This window comes from Colletotrichum navitas (genome assembly GCF_030913465.1).
Source record: "Colletotrichum navitas strain CBS 125086 chromosome Unknown LY79scaffold_97, whole genome shotgun sequence".
In the NCBI taxonomy this organism is placed as follows: Eukaryota; Fungi; Ascomycota; class Sordariomycetes; order Glomerellales; family Glomerellaceae; genus Colletotrichum; species Colletotrichum navitas.
The window spans coordinates 130,686-145,919 of NW_026850643.1; the positions used below are offsets into that span (position 1 = coordinate 130,686).

Genomic DNA, 15,234 nt, shown 5'->3' on the forward strand with positions numbered 1-15,234 from the left:
AAGAGGGACGATAATAGAGCGAAGGGAGCAGTCATGGTCATGCTTCGTAAGTAAACACTTCAGTTCTTGCTATTCTATCCTGGTTGGAACGCCCTCAAAACAAAAACTAACCTGCCCAAGTCTAGAATCGCAAAGCGCAGGTGGAACCCCAGCCCCAATCCAAACGAATTGATACCCCCTCGAAAAAAGAACAAATGGAAAAATACATTATCGACGATCCCTCCTACTAGCAAAACATGTTTTCGTGAACCGTCCATCTCTCATACCGTCTACAACGTTTTCCATTCGCTGCTTGGTCCGCTCTCATCCAGGCGTGTGTGGTCGTGACTGGAGTCATCGGTGTCTGTGCAGTACGGCCCATTGACCATCAGGGAGCAGTAATGACGCATGGAGTAATGATGCATGGGAGGAGCCATCAGTGCCGACATTTCGTCGCAGGGCTCGGAAGCTGCTGACGGCCACAGGGTATCGTCGCTATAGACGGACTCCGACCCTGGGCTGGGAGGCGGCGCTGCTCCGGCGTGGCTCTCGAGCCAGGGCTCCGGAGCGTGGAATGAACTCGCCGAATCACTCGATACACTGTCGTCGCCGTCGTCGCTATCTTCTCGCCCCGTCACCCGGGTACCCCCGTCCGAATCCTCGTTCGCCTCCACCCGGTCTTCCGCCGCAGCCTTCCGCCACTGCCGGAACAGCGTCTTGACTTGCCTCACCGCACGCATCTGCTGCGCCTCGCCCAGGAATGGCTCATTGATCCCATCCGTGATATCGGTCGCGTCGTACTCATCGTTCACGAGGTCATCGCCGCCCGGGGCTCCCGCAAAGGATGGCACGCGGCCGAAGAAGCGGTCCTGGAAGATAGCTTGGCGGAGGAGGCTCGTCCGGCCGAGCTCGGCAACGATACGGCGCTCCGAGAGGCGCGATTGGCGCTCAAAATGGGTGAGCAGCGCGGTCGTGTCGAGGCCGCGGATTATGTCGGACTTGTTAAGGTTCCGATTGTGCCCGTTGGGTGGCTGGCGGAAATCGGGGGTGGAAGGAGCCCGCTTCGAGGGGGACGAGCCGTTGGAGGAGGACGACAACTCTGCCGAGGAGTACGGAGGGAAGAGGGCTTGAAGGACCGAGTCGCTGATACTGACGCTCGAAGGGGTGTTGATCAAGCTGCTGGAGGCTTGCGAGGCGTTCGAAGAAGAGTTCTGTTGAGTGTCCCCGAACGCGGAGGGTGTAATACCCATAAAGCCACAACGCGCGGGGATTTCGTATCCCCAGTCCAGTCTCTCCCGCTCTTCGTCCCACTCAATCCCAAAGCCCTCCTGGTAAGATTGCTCCACACCCCTGTAGCTGTGAGTGAACACGTCAGGTGGCTCTGATCGGCATGCGTCCTCGTCTTCCAGCGGTCCTTTGAGGCAAAGGGCAGACAGGCCGCGGATGGTTGCGAGGGCATCCTTCCAGCCGGCGGTGTACTCTCGTTCACCCATACCAATGGGCACGGTAGCCGTCTGGTCGTCAATATCGTCTCTGAAGATCTCGCAGACCTGAAGGAGGAGCCAGCGTGCAAATTCGCAGTCTTCGTCGTCGTCAGCCATTTCGATGAGTCTGCTGTACACGGCGTCTTGGATCTTGACGGGCCGGAGCCTGGAGCCGAGGACAACTTGGCGACCGTATTCCAACGTTGGTTGGGTCGTGTTGAGTGACATTCTTGCTATTGGTCAGTTTCTTGGGGAAAGGCAGTCGAGAAAGGAATGCGGGATGCTCAGAAGGAACATGAGGTCGGTGTATACGTATTTGGGGATGGGTGGCATTTAAGATGTCGGGACAAGAGGGTTGACTGACGTAGGTTTGAGCGACATGGGATTGGCGGTCTACAATGTTCGGGTTTCTTCGAGGAAGTCTTGAATGACGACACGTGTGCAAAGCCTTTGAAGTCTTGTGTTCTATCGACTGCAAAGCAGTTTTGGGGTGCCATCTCTTTGATGCCTGATGCATCAAATCTACATCACAAAGATACAGACAACGTAGGTCGAGAGGTCATATTTGACAACCGACAACGTCCTAAACCGGAGTTTCGGGGATCCAAGGAGCATAAAGGCTCTGCTCCACTTCTCTTTATCAACTTGGAAGCAGCTATGCGCACTCAAATGCTAGGAAGGCTAGTCTTGAGGAGCACCTACAAGTCACGTTGGACGCTGCAATGTTAGGATAACCCCTCAGTGAAACTCTTGGAGCGAGCGACACATGTCACCAGAAGCAAGATAAATTAGACTATGAGAATGAAGAGAGGGGTGATACTTTATTCAAACTACAGGTCAGTTGCACTCAATTTCTTAGGTGTGGTCTCCTATCCTTTCAGGAACCCTTTACCCTCCGACAGCTGTGGTATGAGGCGGCCTATTTTGCTAGCGTATGCAGACAAGGAAAGCCGAAACACAAACTAGCTAGAAGTAAGGCGGGAAGCAAGGTGAGATATCAAGCCCAAGATCAGGAGATAGATGAAGCTGTTTAGTACCCAGTATTACAACGAAGACGCGAAACCGCCGGCATGTCTTCCCAGACACCCGGGTCTTCGCCCCACGGCCCGACCCCCGGTCCTTTGAAGAGCTTCCCGCCTTTCCAAACCCAGCCGACGTTCTCAATCTTCTGCAACACCTTGACGTCTTCCACTGGGTTCTCCAGCAGCCCAATGACATCCGCCTCGTACCCGACCTTCAGCTGTCCAGTTTTCGGCGCCTGTCCTCCCACGCTCAGCGGCCCGTTCGCCGTCGCTGCCTTGATCGCCTCCATGTTGCTCATGCCGGCCTCGACAGCGCACTCCAGCTCCGTCGCCATGTTGAACCCCGGCCCTGTGTCTGTGCCTAGAGCAACTTGGACGCCGGACTCGATGGCCATCTTGTAAGCCGCCATGTGGTTCGTCGCAACCAACTTTGCCTTTTCCCACACAGTAGGAGGGAGCCCCTTGCCCCCCGTGCTGAGGAGCAAGTTCACAACAACACGAGTGGCGATAAGGACGATGCCCTTCTCCTTGATGAGGTCGATACACTCGCGGTCCGCAAAGGAGGCATGTTCCAGGGTCGTGACGCCCGCCTTGATGGCGGCCAGAATCCCAGCCTTACCGTGGACGTGGGCTGCGACGACGCGGTTCTGTCTCGTGGCCTCTTCCACAATGGTCTCGAGCTCCGACGCGCTAAACTGGGCGTAATTCGGGTTGTCGTCGCGGGACATGACGCCGCCGGAGGCCATGACCTTGATGCACTTGGCGCCGCGCCGGATCTGGAGCCGAACTGCCCGCCGGCACTCGTCAACCCCGTCTACGATCATGGTCGTATGTGTTCCAAAGTGACCCGGTGAGATTTGCGACACGCCGAGGTTGAGGAGGACGTCGCCTGCGGGAAAGGAGAAGATGTCGCCGTGGCCGGCCAGCTGGCTCAGACCCGATCCGGAGCTGTAGACGTTGGGTCCCACGATGCTGCCGTCTTCGATCGCACGAGAGATCTCGCAGCCTAGACCGGCCACGTCACGAAGGGACGTGTACCCTCGCTGCAGGGCCAGCCAGCACCCGCGCGTGAGGCGTGCGCCGGACGCGGCGGGGTGCTCGGTGATGAAGACCTGGTACGGGTCGTTGCCCCCGTCGTCATTGGGTGACTCGCCGCCGAAGTGAGCGTGGCAGTCCCAGAGGCCCGGCATAAGGTAAGGCACCGTGTAGGATCTGTGAGGCGAGTCGGTGTATTCGGAGGGGAGGGAGGACTGCGGTCCGACCCAGGCAATCACCTTTGAGGAGATGACGAGGGCACCATCTTTGAGGGGTTCACCGTCACCAGGGATGAGGAGGGAGGTCTTTATGATGACAAGTGTTGTTTTTTTGGTGGGTGAGAAAGGGGGTTCAGGGCCGTCGGCGTAGTTTGGTCTGAAGGAACCGCCCATCGCTGGGGAGTGGATGTAGGCCGGTCTTTCAATGAGCCGTCGGGTCATTTTGTCTGTAATCTGTGATTGTCCTGGGTCTGAGAGAATTTGCAAACTTGGTATACAGGAGAGTTTGTTAACATTTGTTATAAATGGAGTTGTAGCTGCCTGGTAAGCCGTGATCCTTTGCGTCTCGTAAACGGTTAGACCACGGTCAGACCATAAGCTTAATTAGGAAGGTCGTCGTTAGCCGCCGTTTTTGGTCCATTTCTGATTGGAAGACATTTGTGTTGCGATGTTGACCATCGCGGATAAATATCGGAGTTATCAGGTTAACCCCAATGACTCATCGCCAGCAAATCCTCAGATATTTAGCCATAGAATTCTCCAGGGATTCATAGGCAATAAGTTAGTTATTTAACTAACTAACCTATAATAATTATCCTTTTTTTCTTTACGTATAATAGAGAACTATAGTTACCCTTATTCTTTATTAATTACTACTAATATATATAGTTAACTATATTAACCTATCCCTTAGTGTTACTAACACTAATTAGTAGTTAACTTTACTATTAACTATATAAGTTAACTTTACTATTTAAACTATAGATTAGTAAGGACTATAAGAAGAGGTAATTATTACTAGTTAATTATTTATATACCTAGAGTAGGCAAGGACTAAAAAACGCCTCTATAAATACTTTTACTATAATATTATACTAATTACCTATTATAATAGGTTAATTAATAGATCTATAACTAGTCTTTTTAACTAGTAGAAACCTTATTAATTTATATCTATTATATAAGCTTTATTACCTTTAGAGAAGTACTTTTAACTATAAAAAACCTCTTACTTTATATATCTATAGTTAACTAGTAATTATTTACTATATTTTATTTATTATAAGCTTTTTAGCTTACTAACTTCTTTTTTTTATATATATACTTCTTTTACTAACTAATAGTATTAATAAGTTATTAATATAATAGCTTATTATTTTTCTTTATTTTACTAACTAATAGTGTTAATAAGTAACTAATATAATAGCCTATTATTTTTCCCTAAGTTATTTACTTATAAGAGTATATTTTTCTCTAGCTGTTTATACTACTAGTAGTAATCCCTCTAATAAATATATATACCTTTTAGTCTACTAGAAGAAATACTTATATTTAAGAGGTTATTAGGCTAATAGAGGATAATAGTAAATAATACTATACCTATAAGTAAAAGACCTAAGCTAAGATAAGTAAATAAGATAAGCTTATAAGTAAGTAAGGTTTATAAGTTACTATACTTTTATTTATAAGGTAATAAAAAGAAAAGATTTATAGTAAATATAATATACTACCTAATATAGTAAAAAAAATAATAATAATAAATAATATTATTACTATACCTTTTACTTTTATATAGTATATTCTTTTATACTAATAAAGAAAAAATTATATTATAAGGTTACTAACTAACCTTATAGAGAAGTAATAATCCCTTATACTTAACACTATTATTATATTTTACTTTAGTAAATCTAAGTATAATAACTACCTTAGTAGTAAATTACTTTACTATATATAAGAAGAGCTTACTAACTAGCTTATTAGTAACTTTAAGACTATTAACCTAAAGGTCTTAATAGGTCTATATAACTTCCTTGTTAACTATAGAGTATAGGTTAACTATAGTAAATACCTATTAATTACCTAATATATATTTAATACCTTTTAATAGAAGAAAGACACCTACTAGACTAATAAGATAATTACTATTATTAAGAGATTATTATATAACTTTAGAGAATACCTTAAAGACTTTAACTTTATTAAAGATATTAAAGGCTATAAGATAATTATATATAAAGTAAAAATAGTTAAAGTATACCTATTACTAGTAACTAGCTACTAAACCTTCTATAATAACTTAACCTTTACCTTACTACTGCCTATGTTAACACTAAAACCCTATATAATAGCTAAAATTAATAGCCTATATATAATAACTACTATACTACTATAGAAGCTTTTATTAACTATAGTAATATTAACAGTAATATTAAGGCTAACACTAAAGTAAATAAATAACCTTATAAAAATATACTTTAATAACTAGGCTATAAAATACACTAGTAGCTAGTATAAGACTATTAACTTAAAATTACTATTATTCTATAACCTTTATATCTAGGTAGGTATAATATAAGACTACTATAGAGTAGTAATTTAAGTAATACTTTAAGGTAAACTATAAGAGTATTATACTTTTACCTTTTACTAATAGGCAAGTAATTTTAATACTCTAATAGTAAAGCTTAAAGAATAATTTAAAGGTAATAAGGTATACTTAGCCTATATTACTAAGCTTTACTATATATTATTTAACTTAATTATCTATAAAAACTATAGTAAAAATAAGCTTAAGATCCTTAAGTTACTTATTAAAAGGGTTACTAAGCTAGTTAAAGTAACTACTTATAATAGCCTACCTAAGGATAAAGATTATTATAAATACTTTATTACCTATTACTATAGTATACCTAAGTACACTATAGCTTTTTTTAACTTATTAGCTATATTCTATAGCCTCTATATATAACTATATAATAAAGTAGTAAATACTTTACTTTACTATAAGCTACCTATATAATTGTGAAGGAACAGGCCCCACTAGTGTGGGCGTAGTTCGGCTGCCAGCGAATCTCAGCCTTCAGTGTCCCATTATGTGGGGCCTGCCTGCCCATCAGGCAGGCGGACATAATGGCGAGCACTACCAATTGAGCCATCCGGCCAGATAGTCAAAAGGTACGTAACAACAAGTCCCTCACTTGTTGTCTGGCAGCACTTATGAAGGCAAGCGATGGGCACCCAGCCCATGCCAATTGACCGGGCATAGCCCGTAACAATAATACCCTATAGATAAATCTACTATAGAGGATAAGTAATTTTAGGTTAACTATAAGTATAATAGTAGCTATAATAATTATATTAATCTATAGTAAATATAAGGTTCTTTATAAAGTAACTACTATAGTAAAAACTAGTGTAGTAATAAATTAACTAAAAAATACTTTATTTATAGTAAGCCTAGTTATTAGTTAACTAAATATACTAAAGAGAAGTAGTAATCTTTATTTAACTAGTATAAAAGCATTTACTTTATATAAGCTTTACTAGCTACCTTTAACTACTTTCTTTTTAACTATAAAGGTTATAATATAAGTTATCTCTAAGAAGTAAGTAATAGTAAAGAATAACCTACTAGTAATAATAAAAATTATATAGATATAGTATTCTTTATATTTACTACCTTTTTTATATAACTATTAATTAATAGCCTAACTATATTCTTTAAGTTATATAACTAGGTAACTACTTATATACTTACTATTATAGGACAAGTGCCTTATATAGTAGATAAACAGGTAAGACATAGGATTACCCTGTTAGTATATATCTAGGTATATACCTAGGGGTATATATTCTATTGCCTATTTCCTCTTATAAGGAAAGGTAACCTAAATAGACAACCTATACTTATACCTAGCTTTTGTCCTATATTATTTATTTAGCTTTTTATTATTACTTACCTTGTTTTATTACTTTACTATTACACTTTACCTTTATACTATATTACTTTATATTACCTATTATAGCCTTACTTCTTTTATTAGATCTATAATAGCTAGCAGGAAGGCTATATTAAGTAGTAGTATAACTACCTTAATCTACACCTTTAAAATTTTTTTTTACTAAGATATAGTAAAGATACCCTTTTACTTTAACAAGAATTAGCTTATAAAAACAGTATACTAAGGCTAGTATAACTAGGCTAAATTACTAATATATAGTGTATATATATATAGCTTTAGTAGAATCTAAATAATAAAGTTACTTATTCTCTACTATAAAGCCTTTATAATAATATATATACCTTTATATTTATAGAATTTAATAGTAATAGGCTATTCTATAGGATAATAAACTAGTAAAAAAGGTTTAAGCTAGATAGTAGTAATATAGTTAATTTATTCTAGATAAGATTAAATATCTAGATAGTAAAAAGAATTATTAAGAATATAAAAAAGTATTTAGACCTATATATAGCTTTATATAGAAGCTATAGATATTTTACTATTTTACACTAACTTATAAACCTTTTAGTTATTAAGAAACCTAGTTATACTAGAAAAATATATAACTAAGTAAGTGCTAAATACTTCTTAAAAAATCCCTCCCTAATAAACTAACTTAAATAAAGATATTATAATAGGTAAGGCCTTTACTTAGAGCAAAAATATCTTACTAGATAGTATATTACTAAAGTAAATAAAAGGTATAGTAATATTATAGTAATTACTAAAAAGCAAAGGACTAGAAATTATAGGCCTACTAGGCTCTTATACTAGCCTACTAATAGATCTTACTAAAAAAAGTAAACTACTAGTTTATTCTTAATAATACTTATACTTTATACTAGGTTAATTTTTACTTAGCGTAGGTAGCTACTTATATAGCCTAGACCTACTAAGGTTTTAGCCTATATAGGCCTAGATAGTATAAGCCTTTTACTTATCTTATAAAGTATATTAATAACCTTTATTATTAAGATAAATAATATATATACTACTTATAGCCTAAGGACTACTAGTAGTATACTTATTCCCCTAAGGGAACTACCTAAGTAAACTACTAAGTACTATTTACCTTTTTATACACTTAACACTATTAGACTTAATAGTTAGGTAGGCTTAAGCCTTATAAAGACTACTACCTTTAAGTTAACTAGTAATTAACCTTATATAGTAAAAATAAGTATTAGCCTTAATAATACCCTTTACTATAGGCCTAATACTACTAATAAATATAAATAAGTTTATAGTAGCTTTTTTTTATACTATAGTAGCCTAGATATAGTAGGCTAGAACCTTATTAGGTTCTATAACTAGCCTAGGTTATATACTAGCCTAAATATACTTAATAATAATAGTTAGGATATTTTAGCTAAATATAGACACTAAATATTACTTACTTAACCTTATTTTTTATAACTACTATATAATATATTACTATAAAGTAAAGTTATAGATCTAAGTAGTTAAGATAGTATATCTAGATAAATTATCCTTATAATGTTTTTGTTAGAATAATTAGCATCCTTAATATCTAGGCAGATCTAGGCAGATATCCTGCCGGGATATCTGGAACTGGAACAACTGGGACGCCGGTTACAGCCCCTATATATATCGCCCATCCGGCCAGACCCCCTCTTCTAGATTCCTTCTACTCTTCGGGCAATAGTAGATAATCAATCAAAGATCTATTGCTCCAACCAGCCGAAAGGCTTCGCCGTTATTAGCAGACCACCTGTTATACCAACACTGATCAGTGTTTGGTTCTGCTATGATAGTCCGGCCGGCTATTATAGTAGAATTTGCCACAGATCAGCAAGGTCACTCACAGAAGAGGCAACTATCGCCAGTTGACTGTTCGCACGCCTGGAGTAGGCAAGGACCAAAAAACGCCTCTGCGAATACCCTCACTACGATATTGCGCTAATTGCCCAATGGGTTGATTAACGGATCCGCAACTGGTCCCCTCGACCAGCAGAAACCCCGTTAATTCACGTCCATCACGTGAGCTCCGTCGCCTTCAGAGGAGCACTCTCGACTGCGAAAAACCCCTCAATTCGCACGCCAAGAAAACCAGCAAGAAAATTGCGCATCTACCCCTATTTCTACCTAGCCGACCTGGCCCCACTTGTCAACACGCCATTGGATAGTTGGATACAGGGCCGTTGGATAGTTGGATCGTTGGATAGTTGGATAGTTGGATGGATATATGGGCAGAGGTCTGGTTCACAAGAGAAAGTTGCCAGTGTCGGAACAATTGGCATCCTTAATATCCAGGCAGATCCAGGCAGATATCCTGCCGGGATATCCGGAACCGGAACAACTGGGACGCCGGTTACAGCCCCTATATATATTGCCTATCTGGCCAGACCCCCTCTTCTAGATTCCTTCTACTCTTTGGGCAATAGTAGATAATCAATCAAAGATCTATTGCTCCAACCAGCCGAAAGGCTTCGCCGTTATTAGCAGACCACCTGTTATACTAACAGTTTTAGTTAAATAGTTTAGTAATAACTCTATAGTTAAGTATATAACTAGTAGAAATTTTAACTTATAACTAAAGAATAATACTAGCTAAAGAAACAAAGGTAGTTATATATTACTAGATGTCTTAAGAAGTATTTTAGCCTATCCCTTGTTAATATAAAGAAGTAGTTTAAAGAGAACTACTTTACTATTAAAAAAGTTAATAGGCAAGATAATATTTATACCTTTACCTAATTCTACTTTAAATACACTAGGGTATAAGGTAACTAAACCTAGTGCTAATAGCTAATAAGGTTTTATAATAACTTTACTTTTTAACTTTAGTAATTCTTTTATAAACCTAGAGAATATAACTCCTTAGATATATATATTATACTTATAGAGGAATAACACTAAGTACTATAAGATATAGTACCTAGATTATACTATAACCTAGTATATATTAATAATACTACTAACTAAAATAATATAGTTAGTAATATAGTACTATAAGGAAGTATACTAGGATATATAGGATTTAATATAAATACCTATAGGGACTTCTATATAGTAGACCTTTTTAATATAAAGGAGAAAAATACTACTTTATAGGGATCTTATAATAATAATAATAGGCGCTTAAGAAACTACTGCCTATATAATAATAGTCCTTAAGGAAACTATAGAGAATACTAGAACTATAGTAACTATTAATAAAATACTAAGGACTAATATAACTACTAAGATAACTTAGACTACTATAAGTATAACTAGTAGCCTTAGTAGAAAAATAAACAAAGAGGTAGTTAAAAATAATAAGTAAAATATACTTACTAATCTAATAAAAAAAATAAAGTCTAATTTATTTAAAAATATAATAAAGATATAGATACTTATATTAATAAGCTTATTAAAGATAAGTATATACTTAAAGAAATAAAGAAATTTTCCCTAATCCTAGGTAGTAATATAAACTTTATCTTAATACTAAAAGACCTAGGACTATAAGTAATAGATAAACTAAAGATAGTTACTAAAGATCTTAAAGACCCTAAGGACCTATACCCTTAATAAAATAAGGTTAAAAAGTACCTTAAGTAAGCTATTAAAGTATATAAAGAAGAAGAACCTAAGGAGGTCTTAGATAAAAAGCTAACTACTAATAACACTATAAACTTTACTTTTTAAACTAGTAAAGTTATTAAGGCTATTATAAAGCCTAATAAGAAAAGAAGTTACTATAAGTGCACTTACCTCTAAATTAAAGCCTAGGTAAACAAGGATTTAGAGAACTACTTAGTATATATTAACACTAGTGTATTAGTAATTCTTACTAAATATAACTAAGTAAAAGGATTTATAAAGAACCTAAGATTTTTTTTACTAAGCTATATAAAGTAAAAGCTATAAGATTATTATTTATATTAATAAAGGATATTACCTTTAATATATACTTTATTAGAATAGTAAAAGGCACTAAAATAAAGGTCTATATAATAATTATAGTAGAAGTAGTTAAAAAACTTCTAGCTTACTTATTACTTAGTATACCTTTCTATAATAACTATAGTATAGTAGTAGATTTTAATAAAAAATAGGTAAAGCTTAGGTTAGCCTATAATATAATAATCTTAGTAATAGTAAAAATTACTTCTTTATTATAAGAAGAGTTATAGCCTAATATATAGTAATAATATTACTAGATTTAGTATACTACTTCCTTATTAACTTTATTAACCTCCCTAAGAAATATAATAAAGAAGGTAACTTATATAAATATTAGGTACACTTAACTAATAAATTTACCTTTAATATAATATTAAATTTATTAACCCCTAAGGTAATACTAGTCTATAATAATATAAGTAGACTAATTACTATTAGAAAAGGCATAAAGGTAGTATAAATCTCTCTAGTATATAAAAAGAAGTCTATATAGCTTATTATAGAGGAAGCACTAGATATAATTACTTATAGTAATATAGTAAACTTCTTTAATATTACTAATAAGTTCTTTAATAGTAAAGGTAAGACTACTATAATAGTAGACACTAGTAATAAATTAATAAACCTACTATTACTAGCTAAAGAGATACCTAGATATAGGATAGTAAAACCTAACTTTTACCTTATAATAACTAACTACTATAAAGTAGAGATCTATATAGATAATCTTAAGTATATAGAGAAACTAAAGACTATACTTAATAAATATTATATCTACTATAACTATAGGTTAATACTTATACTAAACAAGGATAAAATAAAGATTAAGCTACTTAATAGATAGTAAAACTAGAAATAGAATATTTATATATTTTACTTAGTCTTAAGGATATAAAGCTCTTTAATAAATAGAATAATTAGTAATATAAGATTAGTAAAATTAGTTAGTAATAACGCCTAGTAGTATTAGCTTACCCTCTTTTTATAGTATAAAAACACTATAAGGATAAGATAAAATATAAAGGGTATATAGTTACTAATATAAGGCCCTTTAATAAGTAGGCTACACTAGATATTTATTCTTTACTTAACTAGAAGAACATTATATAGGGACTTTAAGGTAAAAAAGGATAATAATATTTAATACCTTAGGGTTCTTTTACTAGCTAGAAGTATATTTACCTTATAAAGACTATATAGTAATAATAAGCCTATAAAGGCTTAAATACTTTAATATATTACTTATAGGCTTTAAGAACTTACTAGTATACACCTAGCGCTTTATAGACTATATCTTCTTTAAATATTACTACTTTATAAAGGTATATATTAATAATATTATAGTTTTTAGTAACTTTAATAAAGACTACCTTTAGCACTTAGAGATAGTCCTATAAATTCTTAATAAATACTATATCTATATTAGTGCTAAGAAATTATTTATTAGCTTTTTATTTATAAAGCTTCTTAGCTATATAGTTAATAGTAATAGTATATATAAAATAAGTAACTATATCTAAGCTTTTAAGTAACTAGCTTTCTTATATAGCCTTTAAGACCTTAAGATATATCTTAGTATAGGTAGCTAGTTATAAATAAGAATACTATAGTTTAATATAATTATAGATCTACTTTACTAGAAAAAGATAAAACTTAATAAATAATTATAGAAGAAGAATACACTAAAACCTAGAATAACTTATTAGTATAAAGTAAAAATTATTACTAAGGAGACCTTTAACCCTATAGCTAAAGAACTTAATATATAAAAGACTTATAAAAGAAACTCTATAATTAGGCTATACGTTATTACTATAACCCTAAGAAGCTACTTTTTTTAAGATTAACGTATATATTAATAGCTTTAGGCTTATAGTGTTCTAACTTAACTATTACTAGAGTAAAAGAAAATACCTAGAATTAATATATTAAATAACTATATTAACCTTATTTTTTTTCTTTATAGACTATAACCTAGGTAAAAAAACGTTTTAGTATAACTAAGGCTAAAGTAGTAGCTATTATATAGGCTATTAAGAAGCTCTAGAAACTTATCTAGTTAAATAGATATAAGGTTAATATTTTATAGACTATATAGCTATAAAAGGTATTATTACTTATATATTATTATAGATAATAGACCTTAATAAGGCTAACCTATGTCTTACTAATACTACTAACTACTTCTCTTAATTTTAGCTTTAAATTTTCTATGTCCTAGGTAAGCTTAATATAGTACTAGACGTACTATCCTAACTCTTAGTTACTTAACTTAACCTTATAGAGTATTTTCTATATAAAGATACGCTTATAGATATTAATAATAAAGATAAAGTTAAAATATAGTAATAGTATAGTATATAAGTAATAAACCTCTAAGCCTAGGAAGACTACTATAATAATAGTATAAATTAATAATAAGTTTATAAATAGTATTATTATAGGCTACTAGAATAATAAGAAATTTAAGGACTTAAGGGTATAGATTATATAGATATAAAAGAATAATTATAAATATATTACCTTAGATAAAGTAAAGAAAAATTAATAACTTCCTTATAAATAATAGTACTAGCCTTATATAGCTATACTACTATAGAGATTAACTCTAGGGGATTAATCTTTTATATAGTCTTAGATAGTATATATAGACTTTATATCCTAAAACCCTTTATAGAAAAAGTATTTACTTTACTTATAATAAGAAGTTTTACTTTAGGTATAATAGAATACTTACTAAGCTTTAAAGCTTTTATATCCTTAGAAAAGTAAAGTTAGTAAAAGCTTATATTACCTACTACCTAGTATACTAAGGTAACTAGATAGATTACTAGAAGGCTATAGGATCTTTTAACTTATTATAATACCTAGTGTACTTTACTATACTATCTCTATAGACTTTATTATAGATATACTAAAAGTCTTAACCTAAGGTAGCTTTTAGGCTATACTTAACTTCTATATATTTAATAGCCTTTATACTATAACCTATAAGTTTAGTAAAAAATCTTACTTATCCTAGGATATATAAGGTATAAGGCTTACTACTAGGCCTAGGTATTACTTTAAACGCTTATAATATATAACTAAGGACTACTAATAGTAATTATTAGTAACTATAACCTTAAGTTTATCTCTATAATATAGGTAAAATATTTAATACTTTAAAGTATAACTACTTATATTTATAGTATATTACCTTTAGACTAATAGTTAAAGTAAAAGAACTAATTAAATAGTTAAAATTACTATATACTTTTATATATACACTAACCTTAATATCCTATAGACTAATATTCTTATAGCTTTATAGTACTTACTTAATAACTTATTAGTAGTTATAGTAAGTTATTTACTAAATAAGGTTATTCTTAGATTTTACCTTAGATAATACTAAAGTATATTAGTAAAGATAGACTTTTATTAAAGTCTCTTAATATCTTATATTAAATATACTAGGTAGAGACACTAGCTTTATTAATATAGTAAAAGTAATAAAAAAAATAATATAATTATTACTATTACCTTATAAAACTTAATATTAAAGACAAGGTTTTCTTTTAACTTAGTAAAGGCTATTTATTACTAAGTAACCTAAGTAAAAATAGTCTCCTTAGTATACTAGACCTTTCTATATTACCTATATAGTTAGGCTAAAAGCCTATAAACTTAACTTACTACTATACTAAAGGTCTACCTAGTAGTATTAACTATATAGCTATAGAAAGCGCTAACTAGTAATAACCTTTTTAAAAGGAAGTAATTACCCCTAGAGCTAGTAAAGGTAGACAGTATAAAG

General features: G+C 34.1%; 2 protein-coding genes across 2 annotated transcripts; both read right to left on the minus strand.

Annotated features, from left to right (window-relative positions):
• Window positions 1-68: 68 nt before the first annotated feature.
• On the minus strand, window positions 69-1,899 carry LY79DRAFT_569113 (uncharacterized protein). The gene has a single exon (XM_060559030.1). The coding sequence runs from the start codon at window positions 1,689-1,691 to the stop codon at window positions 270-272; it is 1,422 nt and encodes a 473-aa protein (XP_060408862.1). The 5' UTR covers window positions 1,692-1,899; the 3' UTR covers window positions 69-269.
• Window positions 1,900-2,265: 366 nt separating this feature from the next.
• On the minus strand, window positions 2,266-4,174 carry LY79DRAFT_569114 (amidohydrolase). Its single transcript, XM_060559031.1, has one exon. It carries the CDS (start codon window positions 3,958-3,960, stop codon window positions 2,494-2,496), a length of 1,467 nt encoding a protein of 488 aa, XP_060408863.1. The 5' UTR covers window positions 3,961-4,174; the 3' UTR covers window positions 2,266-2,493.
• Between the last annotated feature and the right edge of the window lie 11,060 nt (window positions 4,175-15,234).